The sequence below is a fragment of the Triturus cristatus genome, chromosome 10 (assembly GCF_964204655.1).
Source record: "Triturus cristatus chromosome 10, aTriCri1.1, whole genome shotgun sequence".
Lineage (NCBI taxonomy): Eukaryota > Metazoa > Chordata > Amphibia > Caudata > Salamandridae > Triturus > Triturus cristatus.
Genome location: NC_140593.1, coordinates 753,752,324 through 753,768,771, shown reverse-complemented (window position 1 = coordinate 753,768,771; position 16,448 = coordinate 753,752,324). Strand labels below are relative to the sequence as shown.

General features: G+C 44.2%; 1 protein-coding gene across 2 annotated transcripts in view; it reads left to right on the top strand.

Annotated features, from left to right (window-relative positions):
* Positions 1-220: 220 nt before the first annotated feature.
* LOC146789954 (ankyrin repeat and SOCS box protein 10-like) overlaps positions 221-16,448 on the top strand; it is a 504,959-nt gene continuing 488,731 nt past the window's right edge. The window contains exon 1 of one of the 2 annotated variants that reach the window (XM_085628265.1): positions 221-770. In XM_085628265.1, the coding sequence (XP_085484391.1) occupies positions 452-770 (319 nt within the window). In that variant the 5' untranslated portion in view covers positions 221-451. The remainder of the gene's footprint in view (positions 771-16,448) is intronic. The other variant, XM_085628264.1, reaches the window with a different exon arrangement.

Sequence of the window (16,448 nt, the reverse complement as noted above, 5' to 3'; positions counted from 1 at the left end):
TTTTTAGGTGATGGAATACATGTAGAAGGGAGAAAGAAATACAGGCACTCAAAGTGAAAGAATCCAGTGGCTGGAGTTGATCTATAACTTTCGCTGGGGTGGGAGGAAGTATGATTTGATAGACATGTCAACAGTCCAATAATGAAAGAGTGTTGATTAGGAGCCCCTTTATAAAAACATGAGGCTGGCAGTTTAAGAAAGACCTCAAAAGAGTAAGTTGTTCCTTCCAGAAAGCCAATTTTACAATGTAGTGCGACAATGTTGTTTTGGTCTATAAATAACCCAATGACTTAATGACCTCAAAGCGGGTAAACATAATACCAGACACCAGAGGGAAAGCAGAACGTCTTATTTTTAGCCCCGCAGAACGAATATCGCGCGTGGCTCTCCCAGGGCCAGCGTCCCCTGCACACGCCTCGAGGCGGACAGACAGCGGCAGCCAAACAGCGTCATGCCGGGCAGTACCTTCGCCTTCTCCTCTTCGGCTCTGCGCTCTCTGCGTCTGGAAGAAGAGCTTCTGGAGCGCCACAAATACACCCAGAGGCGGAACCGGTCTCTACAGAAAACTAGTTCGGTACCGTGCAAAGACGGGGGTCTGGGGCACCGTACCCGCCGCATGGATCCCCAGGTCTGCTCCGACCCACTGGTGCAGAATGCGCTCTTCAGCGGAAACTTGGGAAAGGTGCAACACTTCTTCAGAGGGGATGCGCCCGTCGACCTCATCATCGAAGCGCGCGGGGACGAGCTCAGGTGGACCAGCGGCGAACTCGGTGAGAGGCTGGAGCGCTGACAGAGCTGTTTGTTTTGTGTCTGAGGTGTGTTGGCGGGATTATACAGTGAGCCCAGCTTTGGTATGGGCGGAATACTGCGGGCTAGGATTGAGATCTATTGAAGGAGCTATGTGTGGAACAGCAGGGTTCATATTCCTGTGTCTCAATGATAGAGTGTCTTCCTGGATGACAGCTCTGTGCCGTATGATAACACCAGAGTAGCAAGAGCAGTGGTCGTTGTGGGGGAAAAAAAGTAGGGGAACTGTGGGCGGAGAATCAGAGGGTGGGAATAACCCAAGGATTGGATCAGTGGGCGGAGCCAGAGGTGTGGCCAGAATGCGCAAACATCCCAATTTTTAGTATTTGGTTGGCATTTCACTGCCCAGTTTAATCAACCAATAATTACACATGATTATTTAAGGTCATAAGGAGTTATTGACATTAAAATACATTAACAAAGGTGGATATGCTTCTAATCACAGAATGTCCCAAATACGATAAAATTTGGAAGCACAAGCCATTTGTCGCTGAGCCATGGTGTTTCTGTCATCAGTACTTCTCCTTTTTTCCACAATAGCAGTTCAAACATGAATGGCAAAATATCCTAGTTTGCAAATGTTTACTATATAATTATGACTCTGCCATATTTGCCTCATAATGCAAAATCTGCTGCATGATCTGACTATTTAAACTGATAAATAGTTTATAGCCCAAACGTATCAAAAGTTAATAAAAAATGTGACCTGTGTTGCTGCGGAGTGGATGCCTTATTGCAAAGGTTGACTGATCACCTTTCCCACTGCTGCATTTGTATGTTACACTGGTACTAATAAGACAAAATCTTTCCAGAGACTGTTAGTACGTGTACACATGTCAAAATAATAAAATATCAGAAAATATACTGCATTACGCTGCAGCCGTGTTTTTTAATGCATAATTTAGTCAACACTGCGGAATAATTTTGTCCTCCTTTGCTGCATAATTAATTCTAGTGGTCCCACAGCAGGCAGCACATGTTAAAAGTGCTTTTGAATGAAGCAGAGAGACTTCGAAGTTTGCGAATTTAGTTTGGTGTGTGTGCAAATTCTGCATTGCCAATCCCTGGTGAGTTGCATCTTCTACTTCTGAAACAAGGCCAATGGAGGTACCTATGGGTGAGGCAGACTGGCCTCAAGGGCAGGGCCAGCCTTAGCACTGGTGGTGCCTTGTGCATTAATGTTTGTTATTGCCCCCCAATGACCACCTCTGCCATGGATTCCCTCACTACCACCCTTTAACAGTGCCCCTCAAGTCTCCATAACCACACTCTCTCTTAGATGCATTTAATTTGATTTACAGCTCCACTCATACCAGTGTAGGCTGTCAGAGCACTTTACACCCCTCACATTACTCAGAGACAATCAATATATGTGTAAATCACTGTATAGAAAATGTTACATAAGACTAAGGACTACAAGGTGTAGGAGTCACATGACAACCATACTAGTAGGCCGTATAGTTTAATAGTGATTGGTCTGGAGAAACACAAACTCAGAATTTAAAACGTAATACCATGGTTGGGGGTTCTCTTTAATAATCAGAATTGATTTCTGTCCAAAAGAGCACTTTTTCAACATTAGGATAATCAAACCGTGGGGGCGGGGTGAGGGGGGGAACATAACGCTCTAATTTATACCTTGCAGTTTGTATGCAGCTCTTAGATGAAAGGTAATAGCTCACTGTTCTATGTTAGGATTTTAACTTATAAACTGCAAGTAACAAAAGGATCTCTCTGACAAAAGCAGTAGCCCACTGACCTATTTACATTATGTGCACTTTGTGATCTGAATGGTACATGTTCATTTGCAGCAGGCACATTAACCCTCTGAGCTACCTTTCCATGAGTCAAAACTTCCACTGGACAAAATTCTGATCTCTCTCTAGGGAGAACATTAAACACCAGAGTCATCATGACATTTTTCTTGTTGCCAAAAATTGCTGGAGGCCAGGAAGGAGGCAGCAAGCGCTTTTAAAACCTTAATATACTTGCAAACATAATGCCTCCACCCAAAGTCAGCACCTGGTGCGGTCACACCAGTTGCACTGCCCTAGAGCTGGCTCTTCTCAAGGGTCCTGTGACCTCAGTGACAGAGTCACTGTCGCTCTAGGGTGTGCTGCTTCATAGGCCTGCTCCCAAGACAGGGTGAACTTCAGTATGGATTGTGGTGGACAAGCCTTGAAGGTTAACCCTCACTTGTCCTGCTAGGGTCCACCTGCTGGTGCTAAGACACCAGTGTTTCTAATGTCTTGCGAAGCCGTCTAAGGTCTAGCATGGGATTGTGCTCTCTCAGGAGAGTGGTCTGGTGGACTGGTTATTAAGGCTGAACCTGGTTCCCCAGTTCAGAAGCCAGCAGCTTTGGGCATAGTGCCACATCCTCTACCCCACTGAACAACGTACTGCCCCACTGAGAAAACACACTGCCTTCAACTACAACCCAATTGTTGACGGCTATAAACACCTGGATGCGGCTCAATTTAAATGACACACTAGACAAGAGCAATATGTGGCCTACAAAAAAAAGTAACAACATCCTGGAAAAAGCAAACACTCATAGGGAATGCAAAATTTAGCAAACCATGTGAAATGTAAGCAGGAACAACATGGTTACCTTAACGCTTTTACACTCACTATTCAGAAATCAGTGAGTGCTTTTGCCTGAAAAGTTAAGAACATGACTACAGGGCCCTAAATGGACCCATTTCAATGTCCATTGCTTACATCCTTACAAAACGTAAGTTGTATGGTAAAAAGACCACATCTCTGGAAGCAGAGCCGCAGTACACATTTTGTTTTCCAATCCACACATTGCAGTACCTCCAGGGTTGGTGCACTAGTTGCAAGCCCAGAGAAAACAAAGACAAGAAAACAAAAGTAGCGCTTCACTGGCAAACTCTGTAAAAGTGGCGCTAATGTGTTTGGGTGTGAATAAAATCAATCTGGCCAGTTTGCTACCACTGTCTTATTTTTCATATTTTTAACCTTTTTGTTCCGGATGCTGCACTTTAGAATTAAAATGACAGAAAAATATGACATTCCCAGCAAAAGTGGGTTTTTTTGTAAATCCATTTCACAGGGGAGCAAATCAAAGAAAGGAGTGGAAATAGAGTGAGATCCCTGTCTTGATGTCACGGGTTTCACTAAGAGAAGAACTGCTAGACAGAGAGGGAAGAAAGAAAGAGTGAGAGGTGGGGGGGCAGCAGAAGCGGCGGAGCAGAAGTGGACACTGTATTTTTAGGTCTCGCCTGACCCAGCGCATGCGCTGGTCTGGCGAGACTTATTGAGAGGGCTCCAAAAGGTGCTACCAGGCCAGCCTAGAGCTACAGTGCATGTGCGCGGGCGTGCACGGCGCGCTTTACCGCGATTACTTTCGGTTTCCTGGCCGCACGGCCGCTTTGATGTTGGATCGTGATCGCGATCTTGATCACTTTCACTTTCGCGGCCGCACGACCGCTTTGCATAGCCAATAGGTCTCGCTTTTGGGACCTTATAAGTATTTAGTTATGCAACTGTTGCATGGCTAAACACTTATAAGGTCCCAAATGCGAGACCTATTGGCTATGCCAATGCTTGTTCTTCTCTGGGCAAGAAGGAAAAGACAGAGTCCTGTTACTTCTCTGCCGCCTATCCTCGAACGCCAGGAACGCCAAGCTTTATTTATAGGTGATGGCAATTTCTTGCGTCCTGGGATGCATTTTCAAAATAAAAAAGTAGGGGAACGGAATCCTTGGATTTAAAGAAGTAGGGGCACGCCGTGCCCTGCCGATCCCGCCCACTTCGACCACTGACTGCAAGAGTGCTTGCTGAACATTGCAGGTTAGGAAGGAAGTACTTTGTGTGGGAGCTCAATACCGAATAACAATACGCGATGCATGGCCCGCCATCCTTACAACACCAAGCACTTGGAAACATTTAACAACGCACTGGGACGTGACTCAGTTGATTGATGCATCGAGTCTTAACCTTATGTAAATGTAATTAGTTACTGGTTACAGGCCATGAAAAGTTGTCGTTTTCTTTTTTTTTTTTTTTGCACGTTTTTTTTTCCACCTAGAGGTATTGGAGCGCTTTTACATGAGCACCAATTATGTTACACAAGGGCACATTCATTTGTTTTAGGCACGGGAAGATCAGGTGATTTGCCCAGAATCACAGGATGTTAAGCCCACACCGAGCCTCAAACCTAGTTCCCCAGTACTATAGTCGGCAGGTGGCAGGTCTGGCTGTATCGCCACATCCTTTCCACATTCTTAGGTAAACCCAGTCCGTGGCAAAACAAAGGATAATTTTTACGAAAAAGGTGCAACATTTGGGATAAAAACAACTACCTGACTTACTACAAAGATCTCCATGCAGTTTGCAAGTGCACAGAATATTTCCGTGCCATTGCCATACACTGTGCAATAAACTCCTGGAAGTAAGAAAGTAAAACATCTCCAGAAATAGTTATCATTTCCAAAATGTAAATTATATGTTATGAATTAACATGAGTTTTTTTTTAAATCTCAAACGATGAGAAACAAACTACTCATCATTTTTATTTTCATTTATTGCGATTTTATATATCGCATGCTTGGCCCAAAGGCGTTACATCGCTTTACAAGAGAGCAGAAAGTAAGTTCTGGTTCACAAACATCATACAAACAACCTATTGGCATCAAGGAAACAAGGAACAAACAGCACATACCATCCGGACATTACAGGATCAGAAGAAGCTCATTAACCACCATAGTAAGTCAGCAGTAAGTTATCACGAGAGCAGAGAGATCATTTATTTGTAACAGAAAGGACAAGCCAAGCCAACACTGGAGATGCTCAGCGATCTTCACTTTACCCAAAGTTTCTTTCAAATGGGAACATTTCGAGTTCCCTGTTGAATGTGAGTAGACAAGATGTTGTGCAAAGGGCTGAGGAGGGAGTTTCAAAGCCTTGTTGCGTTCTTCCTATAAAGTCGGGAAAGAGTCAGTCCTTCTTCATCCTGGTTGAGCTCCGGAGACTTTTAATATTCCAGCCATGGAAGGAGAGAGTGGACCAGAAGTAGTCACGGGCCTTGCACTTTGAACTGACACATCCCTGCCGCTTATATGAGGAATTTGTATATTAGGGATCTATGCCAGGTCCAAGAAGTACAGAGTCACGTCACGATTTCGTGACCTGGGGTTGATAGTTGCGAAGCGCTTAATTACAAGTAGGTGGCAGCACACCGACCCCCCCAGAGACACTCAGCTGGAAAAATCACTCACGATATGGGCGCAGGCGGAAAGTACAACATTGCACAGGGAGGAAACAGCGGGCTCCGCAAATACCTCATAGCGCAATACTGGGACACATCACAGCCTTCAAGAACGAAGGAGACGGGGAGGATGATGATGCCCAACCTGTCGATATGTAACTTGTACACTAGGGATGCCGAGCTATAAGAGGTGTGGTATTTGTAGTTAGCAGCGCAAATCATTGTGAGACCCACATATAGCCCAAGCCCGCTATGGGAGATTCCCCTGGCCCTTGACCATCCACCTATACGGAAGTGACTTTTAACATTCACATGGGTCTAAGTCCCACCTTGGTGAGCCACAATATTGTCATGTACAGGATGCACATTTCCATACCCAGTCATGCTATGTTTATTCTATTTGTTCTTTCTCAATAGCAGTTTCTTTATTAAGTTGTTAGACTGTTGCAGATTAGATCATATATGTCTTATTGGCACATTCCTTTATCCTCTTCTCTTTTTCTTTGCACACCCCCTCACTGAAGTGCTGAAACGACCAGGCATTTATATCTCCTGTGTACGCTAATGCCATGTGCGCCAGGCACCAACAAATTGGTTGAAACTAGATGTGTTAGCATATGGCACAGGCGATATTGTATGAGGATTGGGAAATGCAGTGCAGCAGCGCAGGCAGGGAGAAGCACACAACGATTTACCAGTAAATGCCTTTCGGAGAAACATGTATGCATCACTATGTACTGTAATTCCACTTCTGTAACACATTGTTGATACACACAGTGTTCTTATTGTGTTGCTTTGTATATGTCTGGAAAATGTCTCAGATACTCCCGAACTGTTATGCAATATAAGTAAAGAAAAAATAAGAAAAGACCAATAAAGATATTTAAACAAAAAAAAAATGGAAGAAGAGAGTGGAGCTGTGAAGGATTTTATGAGCAGTGCATGCACACCTCAGTTGGCCACTTTTCTCAACGGGGACCCAGTGCAGGGTGGGGGATAGGGAAGCTGTGGTTGGATTTCCTGTGGCCTGTCACAAGCAGCAGCTGCATGGAGCACTGTACTCCGAGGACCTGGAGGAGCGTTAAGGAGACCAGAGATGAGTTGGTTACCATACTCTGGTCTGGAAAGAACTACTGCCTGGACCACAGCTTTCACGTCCTACTCAGGAATGAACTACCGGAGCCCCCAGACCAGTCTTAGAGGTATCATGCGCTTTTGGCCGTGGCTGAGATTTGCCTCTGAAGGTCTAGATGGTTTTCAAGGATAAAGCCCAACTATATGGTATTCTCCACAATGGCCGGATTGTGATTCAGGGAGAGAAACTGTGTGGTTAATTATTGTATAAGAGTACCTTTTAAAAGCAAGTAATTGACCTATTGTACCATTGAAGACACAATACGGGTTTCGTAGAGGAATGGGGACGATTGACCAGTGCCTAAACCTCTCCCTAACCAAAGGAAAGTACACACAGGCTAAAAGCGGCAAATTATATATGGCCTTCATGTACTTAACATCAGCCGTTGACTGTGTGTCACACTCTAGGCTGTGGTCCATGATGGAGGGCATGGGCATTGACCCGCAGATTATTGGATTCATTCGCCAGCTGTACGCAAATGCCACAGCCTGTGTAAGGTACGGCAGGAAGGGGGAGTGCACTCGTCAAAATTGAAAAGGGAGTAAGTGTGTTCGCCCCGTTTCTTTTCTCAATCTATACAAACAGAGTTGAGTCCACCCTGCCTGCTCTCTCACTAAATGTGCCCAAATTCGATCAACCCCTCTCCCGGTCCTGGTGTACGCTGATGACGCGGTACTGATGGCTAGATCAGGGCTGGCCTTACAAAAATTAATCAAAGCTTATTCTATCTTTATGGCCTCCCTTGAACTAAAAGTGAATGAATCCAAATAATGTATAATTGTGGCTGGAGCGAATAGAGGCGAGAAACTCCCCCACCTTCAAATAGCAGGTAAAAAAATCGAGGTGGTTGACTCCTTTTCATATCTTGGAGTGCTCTTTGATAAGGATCACTCGTGGTCTAAATTAGTGAAAACAAGAGGCCAGGGTATGCAGAGGAGCCTTAATGCTGTTAAAAGATTTGCAAAAAAGCTGAGAGGTAGCCCACTGGATGTAATCAAAAATATTTATTTAGCTAAAACAAAGTTGGCCGTAACATATGGGGAAGGTGTCTGGGGATGGTTAATGCTGCTTTGTTACAGCAAATGGAAGATTCCTTTTTTAAAAATCGTGTCTATATTTTACATTTAGTATTGGGGCTTCCCTATGTCAGTGACACCATAAGGTTGGCCCCAGTTCTTCTGTGGCTTTCAATTTGGCGAAGAACTACTGTGGACCTGACTCACACTATCATTAGGGATTGTTGTAACCTAGATCATTACAAAAGGATCGAGTGGCTAAATTACGTAGAGACTGAATTGAAAGCTCTAGGGTTGGGAAAGCTTTTTCAGGACCCCGATTGCTGTAAAGATGTCACGAAGAAACGGATAACGGATTGTTATGCTCAAAGATTAAATTATGCACTAAGGGAAAAAAAAACATATTCATCACTCCTCCATTGCATACGATCTTGTTCCATCAATACCAGGAGAAGTTTTCTATTATTTCTTTCGTATAAATAATGCGCAGCATAGATTTATTTTATTGCACTTAAGACTGAATATGATTCCGTTACTCCTGGGTTACCCACAAAATAAATACAGACTAGCAGATCTGGCTCGCTGCCCTTCTAATAACCATGCTGTGCAGTCAGACTTACATATCATATTATTCTGCAAAAATTATTCTGAGGAAAGGAAAACATTTATACTTCCAATGCTGAGGCACCATAATTGTAGGCAATGCCGGGTCACCATGTACTTTCTAAAGGCCTTGTCGGACCCATATGTATGTTTTTGTGTCGCTTCATTTTTATGGGCCTGTTTTAGGAAGAGGAAAAGGGCGGGTTCACATCCTACTACTACTGTGCAATTTTAATCATTAATTGTTTTATTTGAATGATTTTAAGGCTCTTATTTGGATCACACTGAATTTTTTAATACTTATTTTAACCTTGTATATATGTTTATTTATTGGTCTGGAAATTTTATATGTACTTATGTGCTTTTATGGTCTGTTTATAAAAGATCGAATAAAGCTGTGTGACCTACTGACCTATTGTACCATAAGACATTATGAGAAATACATACATATGATCACATATAACTGCATCTTGGATTGATAATTTGGGTGCCTCTTACATTTCATTTAATAATCAACTAATTTTAGTACAGAGTTATCCAAATAAAGCTTCGTACTTGCGCATGTCAGAAGGGCTGTTACAGTACTAATGAACAGTACCAACTCTTCTCTGGAACATACTGTTCTCCTATTGGAACATAACAAGCACCTTTTAGCAGGTCATGGTGTAACCTGGCATCCCAACCCAACCAGTTAAAAATAGTTTGGCTCGCATGCAGTCCTATTCGAGTCATCAGTGCTTATATGTAGATCTAGTGCTGGCAATGCAACAGTTCAGTGGGGTGTGCCAGTAGTGGAAGGTGGACACTATTGTAGTGTTAATTGGCAGCATCCTACTAGGGGAAATGTTGGTGCCTAGCGCTTATGTTTTTTTACAAATTAAGCACTGCAGCACACATGGTGAGCTCCTTCTTCCTAAATGAAGGTTTAAAGTGGTAGGGGGTAAAAGGGAAATACTGTCGTCTAAAGTATTCTCCTAGCATTAAAATATTTTGTTTACCTAATGGACGCCTGCTCTACCTCAACAAAAGAACTGAAGCTCTGCATGCCAACAAGCCGTATAGCAAACTTTGTATTTCCTGCATTATGTTGTATATTTAGATTACACTTGGTTGCAGTGACCTTTTTTATTTTGTTTTGATATTGCAGGTTGTATAAAGATTGCCAGATTATTCAATGTCACGAAAATGCAGTACTCCACTCCTGATATTCAATCTAATAACCAGATACTTTGTGATTGTAGCAGTCTTGATCCCAGCAATGAAACAAATTGAACTAAGTTACTAGATTAAAATACTTTGCAAAAAGATATTCCAGTGTGGCAGCGCTACTTCCTGAGTGACATAGCCTAAACTGACATGAGGGTGGGAGGGAGCTCTAGTAGGCTCCATGGTTTCACCTGAACATCAGTCCAACAATAATACACCCATTCTCATCTATTTTGAAAATGTTTATACCTCTGCCCCTAACTGCACTTATCGGCAGCCATCTCGATCATTCTGTCCCAGCTGCCCTCTTTGCTGTCTCTTGGCTTCCCATCCTTACTCTGTGGTTCTTCTGCATGCTCTCTTACTCATTCTGCATTCCTGTTTCTCTGTCCGGTTTCTCAACTCTGGGGTCCGGAGATCTCTGTTTTCCACTTTCACCCCTTTTTGACCCCCTATTGATAACAAGTCAGTGTATCTCTCATATCCATTTTTTAGGTCGAGCCTAGAGTGAGCACGCATGCGCTGCTCTGCGAGACTTGTTGCAGTGGAGTATGGAATACAAGCTCCGTCCACTCGCCACCCATATTTGTCATCGGCTTGTGTTGTTGTCCCTGGTAAATGCTGGCTTCTGATTTGTTAATAGGCTTGTTAGTCGCTCCTTAGTACCGCCTTATCTTCATTTGTAACTTCCTATGGTGTCTGGCCCTTTAACTTCAGTTGTTACACGGTACCTGTTATGCTTACACCCAATTGGCCCATTTGATTTACTTGGTAGTGCATGTACCCAGGGCCTGTAAATTAAATGCTACTAGTGGGAACTTCATGTGCCACCCACTCAAGTAGTCCTTTTAAAACATGTCTTGTCCTAGTCATTTGGTGCTTGCAGCCTGTATCACACAACTATATGTAGTTGGTTGTTGTCCTTTGCATATTCCTCCCAGACAGCCAGTGTCACAGAGGGGGATTGGGTGTTGGCAGGATAGGCCATCCTCATAGAATGGATGGGAGTACTCTTGCACTCACAAAGAACTTAACATTAGCTTTTCGTCGCCCCAGATATCTTGAGACCTGGGCAGGGGAAGGAAGGAAATTCTAGAATCGGATGTGGGGAGAAGTCTAAAGTTTTCTCACACTTCAAAGCTGTTTCAACACCTATTACACCTGCAGGAAGAGATTCAATCCCTGCAACAGGCAGAAACTAAACAAAGGCAAGTAGGTGACAAAAATAGAGCAAACCTGTTAAATTAGTGGTAATTTCTCTTCAATATAGGGTCCACAATGCTATATCACAAGACATGTGTAGGCCACACAAGGTATCGAAACAATTGATAGGTGTGCAACAGGCAGGCCTTACTATAAAGGCCACCAAGTGCCAGATAGGGCAGGGTACCTTGGTGTATCTGGAACACCTTGTGTTCAAGAGCAAGGTGTAGCCCCTCCAAGCCAAGATAGAGAATATCCTGGCCTGAGAATCCCCAAAAACGTAAACAGAAGCAAGGTCCTTCTGGGCCTCACTGGATATTATAGGAGGTTTGTCAAGGTGTATAATACAATTCATGTCCCCTTGACTGAGCTGACTTCCAGGAAACAGCCCCACCAGGTGATCTAGACAGAGACTTGCCAGAAAGCCTTTAACAGCCTCAAGGAGGCCATGTGTATACTATCTGTGCTCAAGGCCACTCACATCTCCTAAAGAATTTATAGTGCAGACTGATGCTTCTGCAAATGGTATGAGTGCTGTGCTATCACAGTTGAATGAGGAGGGCCTGGACCAACTGGTAGCCTTTAGTAGAAGAAAGTTACACCCCAGAGAACAGAGGTGGAGTGCTGTTGAAAAAATAAGCTTTTCTGCGGTCAGGAAACTGAAGAATCTGACGCCATACCTGTTTAGGACTCACTTCTGAGTTCAGACAGACCACAGGTCCCTCAAATGGCTCATGCAAATGAGAGGTGAGAATAACAAACCATTGGGTTGGTCCATCACCCTACAGGGAATGAACTTCATGGTGGAACTTCTACCGGGGCTAGACGACTCCAGTAGTGATGGTCTGTCCAATTTCCTCTACCTTAGTGATGAGAACTCCCATAAGGTTGGGCAGTTCTCCCCACTTTCAGCTGGGAGGACACATGTTAGATCTGTCAGCCTTAGAGTGGTCTTCCCCCAAACGTTTTGCCTTCTCACCTACTGTTTTTCTGAATTAATTTTTGTTGGCATCTTGACTCTGTGCACCTTACCACTGCTAACCAGTGCTAAAGTGCTAATGCTCACTCCTTTAATCCTGGTTGAACTGGCTTACACCTAATTTGCACAATTAATTTACCTATAAGCCCCTAGTAAAGGGGTACTACATGTGCCCAGGGCCTGTAAATTAAATGCCACTAGTGGGTCTCGAGCACTTCTTGTGACACCCACTTAAGTAGCCTTCTTAAATGTCTTGTCCTAACCATTTAGTGTCTGCAGCCTGTATTCTGGGTCACATGACTAGGTGTAGTTGACAGTTGGACTTTGTTTACTCCTCCCAGACAGTGACACAAAGGGGGACTGAGTGTTGGCAGATGGGCCATCCTGGTAGTATGGATAGATAAATCAATCAACCAACCAATCAATCAATCAATCAAGGGTTTGTAAAGTACAGCTACTCTCTCACAAGGCTCTCAAGGTGCATGGGAGGGGGGGGCTGCTCCTTTGAGTACTGGGGTCATCCGAAGAGCCAGATCTTGATGCCCTTACTGAACTGGAGCAGTGTAGGGGCTTGCTGGAGGTGGAGGGGGGGGGGGTTGTTCCAGGCCTTGGCTATGAGGTAGGAGAAGGACTTTCCTCCAGTTCTGGTTTTATAGATGTGTGGGATGGTGGCCAGAGAAAGGTCAGCTGATCAGAGGTGTATCTTGGGTGCGTGGAACGAGCGGCGGTTGTTTAGGTATGCTAGTCCGATGTTGTGAAGAGCCTTGTATGCGCGAGTGAGGAGCTTGAAGGTTATTCTTCTTTCAATGGGGAGCCAGTGGAGATTGCAGAGGTGTTGGGTGATGTAGTTGTGACGGGGGATGTTGAGGATCAATCTGGCTGCGGTGTTCTGGTCGATCTGGAGTTTGCAGAGTAGTTTATTGTTGATTCTGACTTAGAAGGCATTGCCGTAATCCAGTCTGCTACTAATGATGGCACTCAGGACCGTTTTTATGAATTCGATGGGATCTAGCTGAACGTTTTACAGAGTATGCTGAGGTTGTTAAAACAGGCAGAGGATGCTGCATCATCGTAGGTGATGAGTCAGGTATGATGCTGAGGTTTCGTGCGTGGTATGTCGGGGTGGTGGGTTTCCGAGAGCAGGGGGCCACCAGGTGTCATCCCATGCGAATGGGGTGGAGCCAAGGATGAGGACTTATGTTTTCTGGGAGTTGAGTTTAAGGTAGCTCTACTTTATCCAGGTGGTGACAGCTTTTATCCCTTCTTGGAAGTTGTGCTTGGTGATGTTGGGATTGTTGGTGAGGGAGAGGATGAGCTGGGTGTCGTCGTTGTATAAGACAATGTTGAGCCCATGGTTTCTGATAATGGTTACGAGGGGGGGCATGTAGATGTTAAAGAGGGTGGGGCTGAGGAGGATCCCTGGGGCACTCTGCATCTGGTCTCTGTTAGTTCCGAGAGGTAGGGCAGGAGTCTGACTCGGTGAATTCTACCTGTGAGATATGAACATACCCAGTCAAGGGCCTTTCCCCAGATACCGGTGTCATGGAGTCTGGCGTGTGAGGTGGGAGACGGTGTCGAAGGTAGCTGCGAGGTCCAGTAGGAAGGATGGGGCAGAGCTGTCACCTACAACACTTGCACTTCGATAAGGGTTCCCTCTTGCTCTCACAAAGAACTTTGCTATAGCCTTTTGTCACCCAAGACATCTTGGGACCTAGGCAGAGGAAGGAAGGAAATCCCTGAGCCAGATGTATGGGGGGTATAAAAGTTTCTCCATTTCAAAGCTGGTACCAGGTAGAAATGTTGTGCCCTGAGACCCACTCTGCAGAACACTCCTGGACCTGTGGACTCTACAAGAAGAAGGACTTCCCAGCTGCCTGAGGGCTTCCTTGCTGAGGACTGTCCAGCTGTTTGAGGACTGCCCTATTATATGAGGCCTGCCTTGCTGCTTCAACCCAGGGCTGCCAGAGTGTCTCCAAAAGTCATTCAACAGGCCTCCTCTTCTGAGCTATAGGAACACAACAGATTCCTGACCGTCGGCTTTATCAGAAGTGACGACCTCAACACATCCCAACGAAGACCTTGCATCACAAGCTACAGGCCACTGGCTTCATTGGAACTGACTCAACACGCTACATCTCAAAACTGAACTGCACATTGCAGCTCCTGATCGGCGGGTTCACCAGCATCGACCCAGCGTGAACCACCTTGGCGCAAGTCTACACTACACAGTCCCAGACTAGTAGCTTCATCGGTCCGATAAAGCTAGACCCATCTCAACATCAGCATCGCACCTCCTGACAGCTTCGACAGCACAGACCCAGCACGACTCATTGCGACACAGACTAGCCAATGCGGATTTTGCATCTTGATTCCAAGGACACAAGGTACTCTTTCATTGGGCCAAACTTGGTCCTGTGCACAGCCTGCGCTTCATTGTGGTCAGCCCGAACTTGTGACTTTGTACCAGTGTAGACAACCAGTTAACTGTTTTGGAGTTATTTGCTTCCAAGTGCTATTTCACCTAAAATCTTTGAAACTCCATAATCCTGGTTCTACTGACTGGATTTATGTTGTTTTGTTATCATTTATTAAATAATTACAACTCTATTGATTGTTGTAAATAGGTGTGGGGTTTTTCTTGTATGGTGGTGTCATTTTATTACTGTTTGTGTGCTGCATAAATACTTTACACATTGCCTCTACGTTAAGCCTGACTGCTTTTGTGCCAAACTACCAGAGATTTAAGCACAGGTTAATTTAGTGTCTTTCGGTGGTTTACCCTACAAAGATTGGGGTTGTTGCTTGAATAGGGGTTCACCCCCCCCCCCCCCCCCCCATAACCAATAACCCAGATTCTCACAACAAGTATAAGTATGAAAATACAAAGCAAAGCCAGCACTGAGTATAAATGGCAAGTTGCCACCAGTTAGTAGTAGGTTTGGTAAGATGCTACACTGACACTAGAGCTACCAAGAACTCCAGTTGTATGTGCATACATCTTGTCCAATTTAGGCTTTGACTTTGAATTCTGTTACCTGCTGCTTCTTCAGTCGGGTATGTCCACTACATGATATATGGGATTGTACCCCTGCCCTGAGTGCCTGACCGATTGAAAATGTAACATGTGTAGAGAGAGGCACCTAGGCCTGCCATGGTACCATGACGTCCAGAACCTGTTCTTTGACCTGAAGGGGCACACCAAGCATGCCCTCATAGCTGACATTGGACTACTATCCATGTTCTTGGTTTTCATAGAAACTCTGAGAAATGAAAGGTTAATTTGGGAGTTCCTTATGTATCCTCTCAATGTACATGAAACATACATTATAACATGTCCAGGAAAACTTGAGAATACAGAATATTTTGTCCTAATTACACCCCTCATAACAATCCTGTTATCAGGATGCAAAATCCTCACCCATTAAAGTGGCATGCTTCATCATAGGGTCTGCTCTTCACCCAGCCTTAAGGTTCAATATGTTCTTTGTAGGATCCAATAAAGAAGCTCCTTAAGGAGATATTTTTGTGTATATAAAGAATTATTTGTGATGCCAACCCCATTCATTGAATTCTGTGATCCTGAGCTCAAACTAGTAAAAGTACCCATATGTGTTCCATAAATCATTTATTCATGTCTACTACAGTACGATGAAAAAACATATATATGGACTTTAAGAGTATTTGTCACGCCGTCCATCCTCAGGTAGGCATGTTTCAGCCATCACCTATGAGCCTCAACAGCAGTCGGTGGCTTTTATTAGGACCAAGCATACTAATTAAACTGCCCACTCCCACACACTTTGTGTCTAGCCCTAAATGGTGTTGGTAGTTGGGATACATGCAAAAGTGTAGAAAATGTAGAGTATAGTTCTACTAAACCAGCTCCTTGTATTCTTGGCTGGGAAATGCCTGCACATATAATAAAAAGGAACAGAAAGTACTATTTGCTTATTGAAGGTACTTTACATGAATCATATTTATGTATGTCTCCTTTACACACATATGAGGCTTAACTGATCCTTGATTAGTAATAGCAAATCCTCATAAACCCACTATAACACAAATAGATGTGCATGGGAACATTGCACACACATGCCATAATTCCACACAGTGACGTCACACAATTTATTACATGAGTGAGAAGTGTATAAATTTACCCTACTCTAAAATACAAGCAGGTAACATGGAAGACAATGCTTGAATATCCCATTTGTTATACACTGTTAGGAACTCAATTGAAACAGCTAGCCACAGAAAATAGAATCA